Genomic DNA, 14,851 nt, shown 5'->3' on the forward strand with positions numbered 1-14,851 from the left:
TACTTTCACTAAATCGACTTTTCAGTGAGGTAGAAGATTAGGTCACCATTCGACCGATTTTTGCGAAAGCCATCTTGTCTGTCACTAAGTAGGCCGTTGGAGTTAATTATCCCATTAGATCGTAGTTGACTACGATCTCCATCACAAACTTGTGGCGATCCCAAGAGTCTAAAGAAATGATAGAAAAGCTCCACAGAGGTCCAAACGGAGTGCGTTTTGGTGTTATGAAAGCTGTGAATGACATTGAAAGGAGATTCTACTGGGTAGGAGCCGAAAATCAGTAGCAGCATGGATTCATAGCTGTGAGGAAAGTGGTAAATCAAATGAAGCGATAAATAAGCTGAACGGAAAAGAGCGTCCAAAGCGATTTACAAGCAAAAATCAAAACGCAATTCAGAAGTTGAGCGCCGGAAATGATCGGAAAGCGAGCTTTTTTGACGGAGACGTAGTACAACTGTATAAGCCATCCTATTGACAGATTATCAGAAAAATTGCAATCTAGCTGGGAAACGTACAAAGTCATCACGAGCATAACTGATAGAATCTATCACATCCAGAAACATCAGAAAGGCGCAGTCACAAATAAGATACCATACGTAAACAGGCTGACATCTTTTGGAAAGGACATTATTTGGGACGAACAAGTATAAGTGAAGGGCTGTGTTACGGAAATCGCCAAATCCACTTCATTTCCGATCATTAACTTTTCCAAATAATAAATTCCCTAGAGAGGGAAAAACCAAGTGCACATTTGCGGAGCGTCATGCAGTTGCCGGCCGATGAAAACGATTAGTGGAAAAGCAGGTTAACCGATTAAAAATAAAGTTATGAACTTAGGTAACACTAACATGCTTGTAAAAATGTATATAAATAGACTACTTGTGGAAGGCAGAGTCAGTCGGACAAGAACATTCGAGTCGACAAAGAATATTAGAGTTGAGAAGTCGAGAGTACTGCCAAAGTAAAATGTAAATAGTTCTACCCTAAAACAAATTGATTGTAAATAAAAGAGTCTTGTAGTGAAAACGTGAGGTGTATTTTTTTTGAAAAGAAGATCCACCATCTAGTGGTACGAGCCCTATCTCAGAAAAGCGAATTTCATACGTTTCTGAACTTAAAAATAGCATTCCTAATTACAGAACTGTACTTAAGGTAAGAAGTCAAGAAGAAAAAGGAATTCAAGCACTTTTAACCAACTGCACAAATGTGGAGGCAAAATTATGGAGGCATTGCTAAGTTAAGTGCTTTGCCAAAGCTGTTTGTAAGAATTGTTAATCATCGTATTGTTTTCGTTATTAAAACATCTATTTCTGCTTTTCAACACGTCTTTCTAAAAAGAAGATCAACTACAACGAACTTCTTAAATCATATCCTAGTGGCTCATAAACTGATGTCAAACATATAAACTTTAGCAAAACTTTTGATCATGTTAATCATAAATTATAGATTTTTAAGCTGTTATCGTCTGATTTTCCCTCATTTTCACTGAAATGAATAAGGTCTTATTTTTATAATAGATTGTTCAGAGTTCTTTTCTAATCTTTCGTCTACGGCACCCACTTAAGATCCCTTTTATTTAATTTATAAGTTAATGAGCTCCCGTCGGTTATCAAGTCAGCCCATATGCTGATGTATGCGGATGATGTTGTATTATTTTCTTCTTTTACCCTGAAATAGCACTGTTGTGTGCAACAATCCGATCTAAATAATATGCTCATAAAATTTTATGATATTAAACCTGTCAAAGTGCAAGAAATTGTCATTCTTAACGATAAATTAACTTGCCTCTGTGTTCTGACTTCATTCATTCATAAAAATTGGAGAACATATATTTGTTCAGGGAGTTAGGGCTTTCATTTGACCAAAATTACATTTTAATTTACACATTGGGCTAGGTCAGCACATGTGTTTATTAAACGGCGATCCGAAGAACTTGACTACCCATACGCACCAGAATGTTTATACATGAGGTTATTGAGATCAGTACTTGCATATGCATAGATCGGTGTGCTCTCTTTCTTGCAGATATTACGTGGATTCAATAGAATCAATTTAAAAGCAATTCTCGCTTTTCGTGGGCTGTGCTAGTCTCTTTTTCACTTTATGAAAATAGACTGTTTTTTTAAGCTTACTAACTTGAAAGTTTATCCTAGGTGTTTCATTCCTTGTTAAGTTAATAAATGTCGCTAGTGTGTCTTCCCACCTTATTAGAAGAGATCAATCGCAATCTTCCTAACCATACTTCCAGAAATTTTATTTTCATGAAACTACATCAATGCAGATAAAAATTATTCTTTCTTGAGTTCGGACTCAAATCAACTTTCCTTAATATGCGTGTTTTGTCTACGACAGACCTAAGCTTATTTTTAATCTCCAGAGCTTCGTGTGGTTCGTAATTAAGCGAATTATGTTCACCAATTTTGGAGGCCAAGCTTTCGCAAGCTTCCATTGGTCTAACGATTCGCTCCTAGCTTGGACATAGCTGTACACACTTTGTTTTTCTTTGTTATTGTTTATTTATAACATGTATTTAATTTTTGTTGATTCTTTATTTTTACTTTATAAAAGTCAGTCCTGATGTTTAGCTTACGGTTTATTTTTACTACTCTATTCGGCTGTTATTAGTGCAATTAAATTACATATGTAAATAAATAAATAAAAAATCCAAAGCCGTTAAGTTACTAAACGGTTGGTCTACCATAATACCCGATTATGATAGTGGTAGTGTTTAGCAATCTCAGTGCAGGATGACCACTACCTTTCTCATTAGCGAATGTGTACCTGATAAGATCTTCAACAAAATTGAAGAATGTGGTCAAAAAAAAACTTGAACTTATTGCAGGTATAACTAGTCTTTTAGCGATTTCCATATTTCTTTTAAGTGACCTTGCTACAAACTTTCGTCTAAATGTTTACAACATCTGCTTTTTTTGATCGCAATAACATCTACTGTTTCTATCTTGGTGCTAGTTGACAACACGTTTTCTCTTGTCTTTTTATTGTTTTGCTTTTGAGCAATTGAGGACTAGTTGTGCGGGTGAATGATATTCGGTATTTTGCTATGAATGATTCTTGCTAATTATAAATTAAAGAAACTGAAATAAATAAACTGATTCGAAAAAATGATTAATTTATAGTGGACGTTTGTCATTTGAATATTGGTCACGTGAATATGGGTGCAAACACAATATATGTAAACACGTGAAGAAAACGATGAATAAGTCTATTATAAAAATAGAAAAATAAACATTATATTAACAGAAGATTTTTAACGATAGATAAAATAGGAATATTTATTTGAACATTGTATCCCAAATCTTTGCTTATGATTTTAATTTGCTGTGCAATGTTTGCAAACACTTACAGTCAGTTATATTTAATTCCAATAAAAGAATATTTATAGGCAAATTAAACGAACGCCATAAACGTAGACAGTAAAGTAACATCAAATCATATACAACATTTATGAATATATTAAGGGTGTGTACTGTATGTGATAAAATATACCTAAAAGAGATTCTTCTCGAATTAGATATGTTCGACTTTGTAAAAATGCTGTTTTAAGCCGAAGCGACTAAAAGGAAAATGAGAAAATTACTTGAAAGGATCCAAAAAATGTTGGGGCAGTTTGGGAGCTTCCAAGTGTGAAGTTTTATTATTATTTTAAATATTGTAACGAATTTCCTTAGGCGGGGTATGACTCAGTCAATCCAGGATTCGTTGCAAGAAAATTTAGAAAAATAATCAGGATCTTCGGGGGGAATGGCGTTTAGTTTCCTAGATTTATTGTTTCCTCTTTACTGGATAGAAGTACATCAAATTTGTGTAGAACTGGGCTATGGCAAGGAACCAGCGAGGTGACCCGACTTGTCGCGCTATTACCGTTTTGCTTTTTACTTGCGGGTTTAGAACTTTTACTTCCTTTTCGTTTCGCTTTTAATATCGCGGGGCGCTAAAAGAAAAGAACCGGGTTCGTTGCTAGTGTCATAGCTGCCTTGGCCCGAAGGTTCGTCCCTGGTTGGTGTGTGAGTCCGAAAATAACGAAAAAAACGTCTCTCAGTTCTTCAGGGATGGCGATTAAGCTAAACCAGCACATCCCCTATCCGTAAGTCAATGGTCCTAAAAAGTCCTTCAGGGATGGCGATTAAGCTAAACCAGCACATCCCCTCTCCGTAAGTCAAAAAAAAAAACTCTTAATAAAGGTCAACTTGTCGATTTGTCCGTGGGCACTTACCTCCTTAGACGGCTATGACACCAAAATGAACGAGTCTGTGCGATGCGCTGTTGTTTTATTGCCTGAGTCTCGCTCGCTTGTCCTGTTGCCAACATGTTCTGTGTGTTTACATATGCTTAGGTAGTAAGCTGCAGTCGCAACCTTAGTTACGACTTGCATGATCCTGCTTATATATAACTTGATATCACTTACATCTAGCTTATTATTATGTTTGTTCAAATTTCGACGCAACAGGCACCCAGGTACCAAATCGCGTGATTCAATCACCGTTAGGTATGTGAGTGCTTGTGCCTTCCTCCACTGTGCTTGCATATGCTTGTTTGCTTTTTTTTTGTGTGTTTCTACATGTGTGATCGTGTCTTTGTACATTTTGTGTAATATTGTGTGTGTGTTTGTGCTCTTTGCGCGTACGGGTATTGGCGTGCGTTGCTATGTGTGACTCTAACGTTTATTTGTTTTGTCTGATCGTATATTCATTGTAGCGCATAAGGGTTTCTACCTGATTATATACCCTAACGGGGTTTATGCAGTAATGCGTAATATGTAAGCGTTCCTATCGTTCGCTAATACAGTTTTTAAGGCATTCAGATTTCTGTATGTTACTAAGACCTAACAGTACTATAAAATGCTATGCGTGATTCTTTGGGTATGTGCGTTTGCATGAGCGAGTATGCTTATGCATTGCGTAGCATAAGGGTTTCTATATGCTTAAGTGACCTAGCGGGATTTATACCGTAATGCGTATTATGTAAGCGTTTCTATCGTTCGCTTATACAATTTTAAGGCAGACAGATTTCTTCTTGTATATGTTGTACTTATTTCATATGGTTTTATACCTGTGTTTGACTTGGGTTTGAGTTATATGACTTACAAGTTCTATGGCTTTGAGTCATGTCTGACAAACTTTATTTGATTGTACTCATACATATTCTGCGCTTTGGCGGTTGTGTAAATATTACCTATGGTTTTGTGCCTAAGTTCGTTTGTTTTGCATGATTTTACATGTTCTATGCCTACGAGCCATTTCAAGCAAGTTTTCTTCATTCTCTTTACCCTTCGTTTGGTGCTGGAGTGTGTGTTCCTATGGATTAACTAGCGTAGGCCTGTGCAATATGCGTCTATACATTTTCTCTTTCTACAAGTGTGAGCATATTTAGTGTGTGTTTGAGACAATTTTAATTTTACAAGAATAGGTGTGTGTTTTTATGATCTTAAGTTAGTGTGTGTTTTGAGAGAATAGGTACAAGAATAGGTATGTGTTTTTATGATGTTAACTTTGCAAGCATAATTTATGATTTTGCATTTGAAGTTAGAAGGGGCTGCTCGTGTATTGTTTACAGAACGATGTGCGTGGCCAGATCGGACTTGCTGGTTGCGGAATGCGGGTGGATATTTAAGCGGACGGACTTGTATTTCGTAAGGAAGCAAAAACGCTTCCTTACAATATAAGCAAAGTAAAAAAATTTCTTAAAGAGGAACATAGCGCCATAAAAATAAATCTGTAAATTAAAGCCAGTACTATTTTTTTTTTAATTTATGTGTAAATACTAACTAAGACGTGAAATTGTGAAATACCATTAGGAAGTATCGGCATAATAAAACACATGCACAACTCAACCAAAGCAACGCTGACAAGATAACAGGAATCGTGTAAAAAAATCACTTCGTCTGTATATGCGACGTCATATTTAGTGCATTGCACAATCATAATCACATGTACCAGAACCCAACTATCGTCAGAATATGGCTCCTTTTTTATTGTGTTTTTTTTAACAGCGTAAGCTAACGAATACATTTATATGCATTCAAATACTTCCTTGGTTATTCCAACTTTTGTGGCTTTTATGAGAGGAAAGCTGGCTTAGAGCTCTGAGGACCCAACTTAGTAGCCTCTCACAAAAAATTATCAAGGTCGAAGTTGACCGTAGGTAAGGCACGGTGTGGAATAGTCCAAGGCATAGCATCAACCGCTGGTGTAAGAAAGTTTTGACCGACCGTCTATCTGTATAAAGATTTCTGCGCATGTATTTCTTGACTTTACATTCAAAAGTATTGAAGACTCATTATCACAATTTAACGGATTCGATCACACTAAACCAGTGAATCGTAATGACTTGCAAAAGGTCATACACGCCAAACTATTGTTAAAAGGAGCAATTATATAATCCATTCGATCCCAACAAGGTTTAAAAAGTTGGGCACTACTTAAGAAGGTTCTTATTAAAGAATTTGGAATAGAATTACCATTCGCAGAAATCCACCCTGTGATACAAAAACGTAAGAAAAACGACAAGAGAAGTTACCAACAATACATGTATACTTTGTATACTTTGATGGAAGTGGGCCAACAAATTGTATCCCTAATTGAAAACAGAACAAATCCGTTTTGTATCAGGCTAAAGATTTAGATGATCTAAACGAGAAACGAGAGGATCTAAGGAGAAAATTCGGAACACAACAGATGAAGCACCAACTTAGACGCCAATGCTAGCGAAAGCAAGTGTAGGTAATAAATTTGCAATTTATTTTCCAAAGAAATGCTTCAAATGCTGACAAATTGCCAAAAATCGAATTACGCGAATTTTCTGGTGATGTTACTACATGGATAACTTGGGTCGATGAATTTAAATCATTGGTACACAACAATGAAAACCTTAACACCTTTACTAAAAAAAAAAATTGATATTTCAAACTGGAACAAACCGGAACATATACCATTAGCAGATGAACGTTTTAATATACCACAACGAGTCGACATGGTATTGTGTGTTGACATATTTTTTGATATTTTGGAGAATGGTAAAATTGCCTTAGGACGCAATCGTCCCATACTAACTAATACACGTTTAGGCTGGATTTTCGCGGGGACACTTCCACACCATGCAAATTCAATTGCATATGTCAAGTGCAACGCATTACAAATGTCTAACGTTCAACAAAATAATCACCTGTCTGATGCTATTAAAGCATTTTGGGAAATTGAAAGTTTTAAGGAATGTTCGCCAAAATTATCACAAGAAGAAGAGCAGTCTGAGTTACATTTTCAAAATAATTTTACGAGGTTGCCAGACGGACGATTTGGTGTAAAGTTGCCTTTCAAATCATCAATATCTTTATTGGGTAAGTCTTACGCCATTGCTTTTAAACGCTTTCTGGCACTTGAGAGAAAGTTTGAAACAAATGAACAATTACGTAGTGATTATACTAAATTTATAAATGAATATATTCAACTTTCACATATGGAAATTGTACAATCATTTGATTTTTCACAATCACATTACGTGTTACCGCACCACTGCCCCAATAAACTTTCGAGTTCCACAATAAAGTTACGCGTCGTATTTGATGCGTCATCATAAATCACATCTGGTAAATCTTTGAACGAGCTTCTTATGGTTGGGCCAGTAATTCAACCTGATTTATTTACGGTAGCTTTACGGTTTCAATCTTACACTTATGTATTCACAGCTGATATAACTAAAATGTATCGTCAAATTGCTCTCGATCCTGATGACAGGCGATACCATTTTGGCATTTATGGCGTTCACAAGGCAATCAACCAGTACAGCTATACCAAATAACTACAGTTACATATGGAACTGCGTCTGCATCATTTTTAGCCACGTGCGCATTAAAACAATTAGCTATTGATGAACTACATAATTTTCCGTTAGCTGCAAATGCTATAAACACAAATTTTTATGATCTACTAACGAGTTGCAACACACTTCATGAATCCATCCAATTACAAGCACAATTAATTTCTATTTTATCTAAAGGAGGTTTCAGCCTAAACAAATGATGTGCAATTCATCAAGATTTGATTAAACACATTCCTAAAGAAAATCGTGAAACTTTATTCACCATTAAAAATTCAAATGCGATCAAAACTCCTGGAATTGTTTTGGATCATGCAAAGGACAAATTTCTTTACAAGATTGGTATAAAATTCAACGAAAATTATACTAAAAGAACAATTTTATCTGAAATTTCACAATTTTTTGATCCGATAGGCCTAATACCGCCAGTCATAATAAGGGCTAAAATTTTCATTCAACAATTGTGGCGGTTAGATTTGGATTGTGATGACGAATTGCCTATTAAATACCAGATGGCGTGGTCAAACGGCAATTATGTAATTTAATCGATTTAGAAGTGGATCGCTTAGCGTTCACTCCTGATGCAAAATATGAAATTCATGCGTTCTCTGACAGTTCAGCAAGCGCATATAGTGCATGTGTATACATCAGATGTATAAATAACGATACGAAAATAACTTCAAATTTGCTTTGTGCCAAATCAAAGGGGGCACCTATTAAGAAATGTAGTTTGCCAAGATAAGAACTCTGCGCTGCTGTAACAATGGTACAACTCGTTAAGAAAGTTCAAGAAGTTTACGATTTCATACAATTTAACAACATTTCTTGAATGACTCAACTATAATATTGAGTTGGATATCAGAAGACTCATGCAATTCGAGTACCTTTATTTCTAATAGGGTGGCAATCATTCAACAAGTTTCAACACGCTCGCAATGAAGACATATTCCATCCAATTTAAACCCAGCTGATATATTATCTCGTGGTGTGTTACCAGCTGAATTAGTGCATACAACATTTTGGTTCACGGGCCAAATTTTTTAACGTTAGCTTCGTCTATTTGGTCACAATTTCCATACAAGTTAAAATACGATGATAACATATTAGAAAGAAAACTTATAAAGATGATATTAACAACAACAATTTTACAACAGCATGATTTAATCATTAGTATTAAGTTTCGCAACGATTATGTACGTTTGCTTAACACAGTCGCTTACCTGCTGCGTTTTATATATAATTGTGAATTTAAGGCTAAAAGAAAATACGGTTCATTGGATGCTACAGAACTTGACGCATCTCGACTAAAAATTATCAAATACATAGAAATCATTTCTTTTCATGCTGCAATTGCAGCTGTACAAAAGGGTTCTAACCTTAATGGCAAAAGTCATAAACATTCTTTATCACCATTCCTAAGAGTGGGTGGCCGATTAAGAAACTGTAATGGACTTCAACAGTAAAGATCCCTTGCTATTACCATAAAATCACGCTTTTACGTATACACTAGCACGCTACTCTCATAAAATTAATCATCATGTTGGCCCACAAACATTACTAAGCATAATTCGTCAATTTTATTGGCCAATCCATGGCAAGGTTATCTGTCGATCTATACGTCGAAGTTGTGTCTTATGCTTTTGGACTAATCCAACTAAACAGAACCATCTTATGGGCGATTTACCTGATTTACGAGTTCAAGAATCAAGACCGTTTAATGTAGTAGGTGTCGATTTTTGTGGTCCATTTGAAATATATTATGGCAAACGTGGTATTGTTTCTACAAAAGGCTATATATCTGTTTTCATATGTTTTTGCACAAAGGCCATACATTTAGAGTTGGTAGAAGATTTAGCTGCTCAACCTTTCTTAGCTGCTTTACGGCGTTTCATTGGGCGACGTGGCCTATGCTCAACCATTTACAGTGACAATGCAACTAATTTTATTGATGCAAAAAAAGAGTTGCACGAACTTTACAAAATGTTTAAAAGTACAGATATTATACTTAATGAATGTGCTTCACGTGGCATAATTTGGAAAACCATACCTCCACGCTCTCCGCATTTTGGTGGCCTTTGGGAGGCTGCAGTGAAGTCCACTAAATTTCATCTAAAAAGGATACTACACGATGCGAAATTTAACTTTTTTGAATTCAACACACCTTTAATACAAATTGAAGCGGTATTAAATTCAATACCAATCACTACCGCGCCTGAGAGTCCAAATGACGAACCAGCTCTAACCCCTGGTCATTTTATTATTGGCTCTGCTTTAAAAACCATACTTGATCCCGACTTAAGAGATGTCAACAACGTAAGCCATTTACGGTGTTATCAAAGATTGCAATATTATCTGCAACAGTTTTGGGATAGATGGTCTAACGATTATTTACAAACGTTGCAAAATCGAACCAAGTGGACAAAAGGTCGTATGTCATTAGCGGTTGGGGACGATTTTGTTGTAGAGAAAGACAATCTTCCTCCTCAAAAATGGCGCCTGGGTCGTGATACTGAAATTCATTCTGGCAATGACGGGGTTGTGCGGATTATCACTGTTAAAACCTCCAGTAGCGAAATACCTAGAACTTCTACTAAGGTTCGACGTCTACCTATTGAACGGACCGAGTCCATTCAAGGGGGCCGGCATGTTCAGACGAAATCGTGAATGGCAATACCATTTTGGTTTTTTTTTTTTTTTAATTTTTCTTTCTTAGTACACATATACCTTTTCAATAAAATATATTATTATTATTGTCTTTTGCTTTGTCATGTAAAGAAGTCTTTTCTTGTGCTCCTGCTTTATCATCTTAAAGGGAAAAGGTTTTGGTTAAAATATCATAATTTAAAATACTATACTCGCTTTCTCATAAGCAAGCAACTTGCATCATCTACACTTATGTTTACATTGATAAATTGATAATTAATAATGATCCAAATTTCAAAATTGATGCCAGGTGTTATTTCTTATTCACTTTGTTATAATCGATTATACTTATATTTAATTTAAGACGAGGATAAAAAAGTGAAAGCGGAAACTCAGCAGTATTCTTGATCATTTTACCTATTTCATAGTATTATATTTCTTTAGGTACGTTCTATTTTCACGTTACAAATAAAAACATGTCTTAAGACACGTCGTTTTGTAGTGTGCAATTTTTCACATGCTTGTGGCGACTAAAAGTTGTTTTTTCGGAGGTCGTTTTCAACATAGCTTTTATTGGACTGAATTGGATAGTTTAACATCTCTGTTTCTACTGTTAACATATGGTGTTCCTAGTTGCTTTTTTGAGGCATCTCTACTGCGTAGCAAAAGTTGGTATTCTTGACACTTTGTCACCATTTGCAAAAAACCTCTGCTAAAGGTTTGTTTACGACAAACCAAAGAATTTTCTACTGAAGTGCAAATTTGTGTATTGAATTTGTAGAAAATTGAAAAAAATGAATAATTTATTCGAAAGCAGAAAAAAAAATTGAGCTGCAAATTGAAAAATAAAATAAGGATCAAATTCAAGAATAAAAAGTGACGTTTTTGAAAAATTTCATCCAAAATATTTTCATCAGCTTTCTGGTCACTTTAACACAAACGTAAATAAATTTCTACAATTTTTCATTATTTACTTCTTTGGGTGTTTGCAAATTTTGGTGGAATTAAATTTTTATATGTCTTTTGCTTATTTTTTGACATTATTATCAGAAGACTTTTATGAAGAGGAGAACGATGGAGTAGCTGCAGTGAACGAGAAAGACAACCTGACTCTATTCTTGAAATATATTAAGCCGGCGTTCCCGAAACCATCGATCCACCGCCTACAGCGCCTACGACACGCTTTACTCCGCTAACCACTAACACATGGTAGCGGGAAAGTGCAGTAACGGAGTGATGCACCGAACAAATTTACGGATTCATGTTATTTATGCTGCTGTCCGGAAAAAATTTTAGGGCGAAAAAGGATACGAACATAATGTCCTTCTAAGGAGTAGGGTTCTTCGCGCGTCAGCTCCTCCGCTCGATGAAAGAATTATCTTTTATTTCAACGCACTAACTTAGTACACCCTTGTACGACAAGTGGAGTATGGTATATAAAAAAAAAAACTAAAAGATTTAAAAGAATTTTTATAAACATTTTTGACGGCGCTTCTTCAAAATTCTGCGTTCAACTGTCACAGCGTTTTTATTGGGCCTGATACATGAAGATCGTCAAGTAGAAACCTTAGTGGAAAAGCAGAGGTCCGATGCTCTTCACTATATTTACTGCTAACAAAGATATTAAAAAATGTTCTCTTTCTTTTTATCTTTCTTAATCAGAACATTTTTGCAGGTTATTTAATTAGCAGAATTATTGCAACTATTTCAATTTATATCTCTTTAAAAGTTGTTAGTAATCCATGGTTGTTCCTTTTTTGTTTATTACCACCAGTAACGAGTGGTCACATTTGTGCCTTAATTACTGGAATGTACTATTGCATATCGCCAAATTCCGAGTTTTAAGGTAAATGAGGTGTATAGGAATAAATAGTTTAATCTGAACGATGCATTCGTTCTTTTAAGAATATTTTTGAATGAAGCCAGCTTATATGCCGGCATGGTGATTGGCAATGTTGTCTTTAATTCCAGTGGTTAAACGGCAAAGAGATAATTCGCCATGAAATTGGTCATTTACCCTTTGAAGGGGAAGCCACCAGTTTTATCAAATTTGTTTCTCTAAATCGGGTAACAATTATGTGCGATAATCGTTTATTGATTACAACAGTGCCACAAGGGGAACTCGTGCAACAACCAGTGATAAAGGCAATCGTACGGTACAAACGTATACTTTCGATTTTTACAACTATACCGGCATATATTGTTCTAAACATTTATATGCCACACCGTTGATATACACTGAGAACATAAAAATAGCAACCGATTTGTTGATCGAAACACAAGGAATTTCAATCTATGGTATGAATAAAACTTACACCCGTTTATCAGAAAAACACAACGAATTTCAAATTTCTGTAGTATGAATTAAGCATACACCAGATTCTTTATTAGAAAAACGCGAGGTTTTTCAAATTTCTGTAGTATGAATAAAACTAACACCAGTTTCTTTATTAGAAAAACACAAGGAATTTCAAATTTCTATAATATGAATTAAACTTACACCAGTTTCTTATTTATTTATTTTAATTCTACTTATACATGAAACTCAACTAAACAAATAACAGTCGAGTTTAATTGGCACTTAAAGCAAAACTTATATTAATTATTATTACCACTTAGTATAAGTACAAAAAAAACAAAAAGAGGGAAGGAAAAAAAGGCATGTACACAACCAGTATAGAGCCACACTTACAACCGGTACAGGACCAAATTGCAAATGAACCCCTAAGCCATCACAAGCATGCATAAGCTTGGCAACCGATAATAGTTAACAACAATTCATTTTCGAATCGTAACGATTTTTTAAGATTCAAAGCTAGTTTAATGACGACATAGGTAAATCGCGCGTATTAAGCAATGTTGCTTTAATGGACTTTAAAGACGTCACTTAGGTTGTTGCAAACAACTCTGAAGGGATTAAACACCTCATAATTATATTTATACTGACTAAGCTTAACCAAGATAAAGTGCGTAGAGAAATGGTTGGGGACATTAAAGCTTAGTTCACCAAGTAATGAAGGCGAGTCAACAGTACCATTCATTACTTTGATTATAAAGGAAACGCCAAGAGCAAATCTACGTTTCTCAAGAGACGGTAGGGATAGCAGAAGCATTTTCATAGGGAGGAAGAGAACAAGAATTGCTTTTGAACAGATTCAATAGAATCTACATAGCACTTATATGAAGGAGACCACACAACAGAGGCATACTCGAGTATGGGTCTAACCAAACACATGAACAGTCTTATCGTAATGTAGGGATCATCAAGCTCTTTGGACCACCTTTTTATAAAACCAAGCGCAGACCTAGCTTTGTTTATCGGGAGCTCAATATACAAGTTAAAACGCAACCTATGGTCAATTAGAACGCCTAAATCTGTGATCGAATCGACGTCTCCAACTTATACGAATCTATGAAATACTGAGTAATGAATGACTTTCTCTTGGGAAAGAAAGCTTCTTACATTTACTCAGATTTAGTTTCAGAAGACTCAAAGAGCAGAATGCAACAAAATTATCCAAGTCACTTTGAAGCCGATGTGATTGCGATTCAACAGAGAAGGAAGAAACCAGTTTCACATCATCAGCGTACATTAAGATCTGACTGGAATTAACTACCGATGGAAGATCGTTAATGTATAAACTAAATAAAATAGGACCTAAGTGACTTCCTTGAGGTACGCCAGAAATAACGAGGAATTCATCCGAGGTGATGAAGTTAAACAAAACCTCAGCAAATTCAGCAAACAGATTTGAGATTTCAAAATCATCCGAAGAATCAGAGCCATTAAAAGAAACATGAGAGGGATATGTGGTAATTTTACTTTTAGAGTTAACAAATTTAAAAAAGTATTTACGATTAGCAAACAGAGAGGAATTAATGAACTGAAGGTATCTGCAGTAATCATGGTGGTGGTGGGAGTTAAATCTATGCCTCGCCACCGAGTAAGCGAAATAGTTGAGCGCAGAGGCACTTTTCAAATATTTTTTGAATAGCGTGTTTTTTCTATTCTTGTAATATGTGGTTGTCTTATTAAATAACGGGGGATACCTGCTTCGAGATTGGCACTGCTTGATCGGAACAGATGCAGCAATAGCTAGATTTAATGTATTGTAGGACGATGACAATAAGCTTTCAATACTTCCCGTTGGGAAATCAAGCCACATATGTGAAAGACGATGTTTCAGCAATACAATATTGATTTTATGAAAATGATAATGTTAATTTAAAAAAATTTGATTTGGAACATTAAGACAGTTCAACGCAACATCATTCTTCATTAGCAAAACGCAAGTAATTTCAAATTTCTAAAGTATGACTAAAATTTACACCAGTTTCTTTATTAGAAAACCACAAGGAATTTCAAATTTCTACG

At 35.3% G+C, this 14,851-nt stretch overlaps 2 protein-coding genes across 2 annotated transcripts; both read left to right on the plus strand.

Annotated features, from left to right (window-relative positions):
• The first annotated feature begins 6,879 nt into the window (after positions 1–6,879).
• LOC119642064 lies at positions 6,880–7,593 on the plus strand. The gene has a single exon (XM_038041036.1). It carries the CDS (start codon positions 6,880–6,882, stop codon positions 7,591–7,593), a length of 714 nt encoding a protein of 237 aa, XP_037896964.1.
• Positions 7,594–8,957: 1,364 nt separating this feature from the next.
• Positions 8,958–10,497, plus strand: LOC119642065. Its single transcript, XM_038041037.1, has 2 exons — positions 8,958–9,276; positions 9,344–10,497. The coding sequence occupies exons 1-2, from the start codon at positions 8,958–8,960 to the stop codon at positions 10,495–10,497; spliced, it is 1,473 nt and encodes a 490-aa protein (XP_037896965.1).
• The last annotated feature ends 4,354 nt before the right edge of the window (positions 10,498–14,851 follow it).

This window comes from Glossina fuscipes, unplaced genomic scaffold (assembly GCF_014805625.2).
Source record: "Glossina fuscipes isolate IAEA_lab_2018 unplaced genomic scaffold, Yale_Gfus_2 213, whole genome shotgun sequence".
Classification (NCBI taxonomy): Eukaryota; Metazoa; Arthropoda; class Insecta; order Diptera; family Glossinidae; genus Glossina; species Glossina fuscipes.

Coding starts and splice junctions, on each gene's coding strand:
- LOC119642064 (XM_038041036.1), top strand. CDS start 6,880: ATGAAAACCTTAACACCTTTACTAAAAAAAAAAATTGATATTTCAAAC.
- LOC119642065 (XM_038041037.1), top strand. CDS start 8,958: ATGATATTAACAACAACAATTTTACAACAGCATGATTTAATCATTAGT. Junction 9,277..9,343: donor GGGTGGCCGATTAAGAAACT/GTAATGGACTTC, acceptor CGTATACACTAG/CACGCTACTCTCATAAAATT.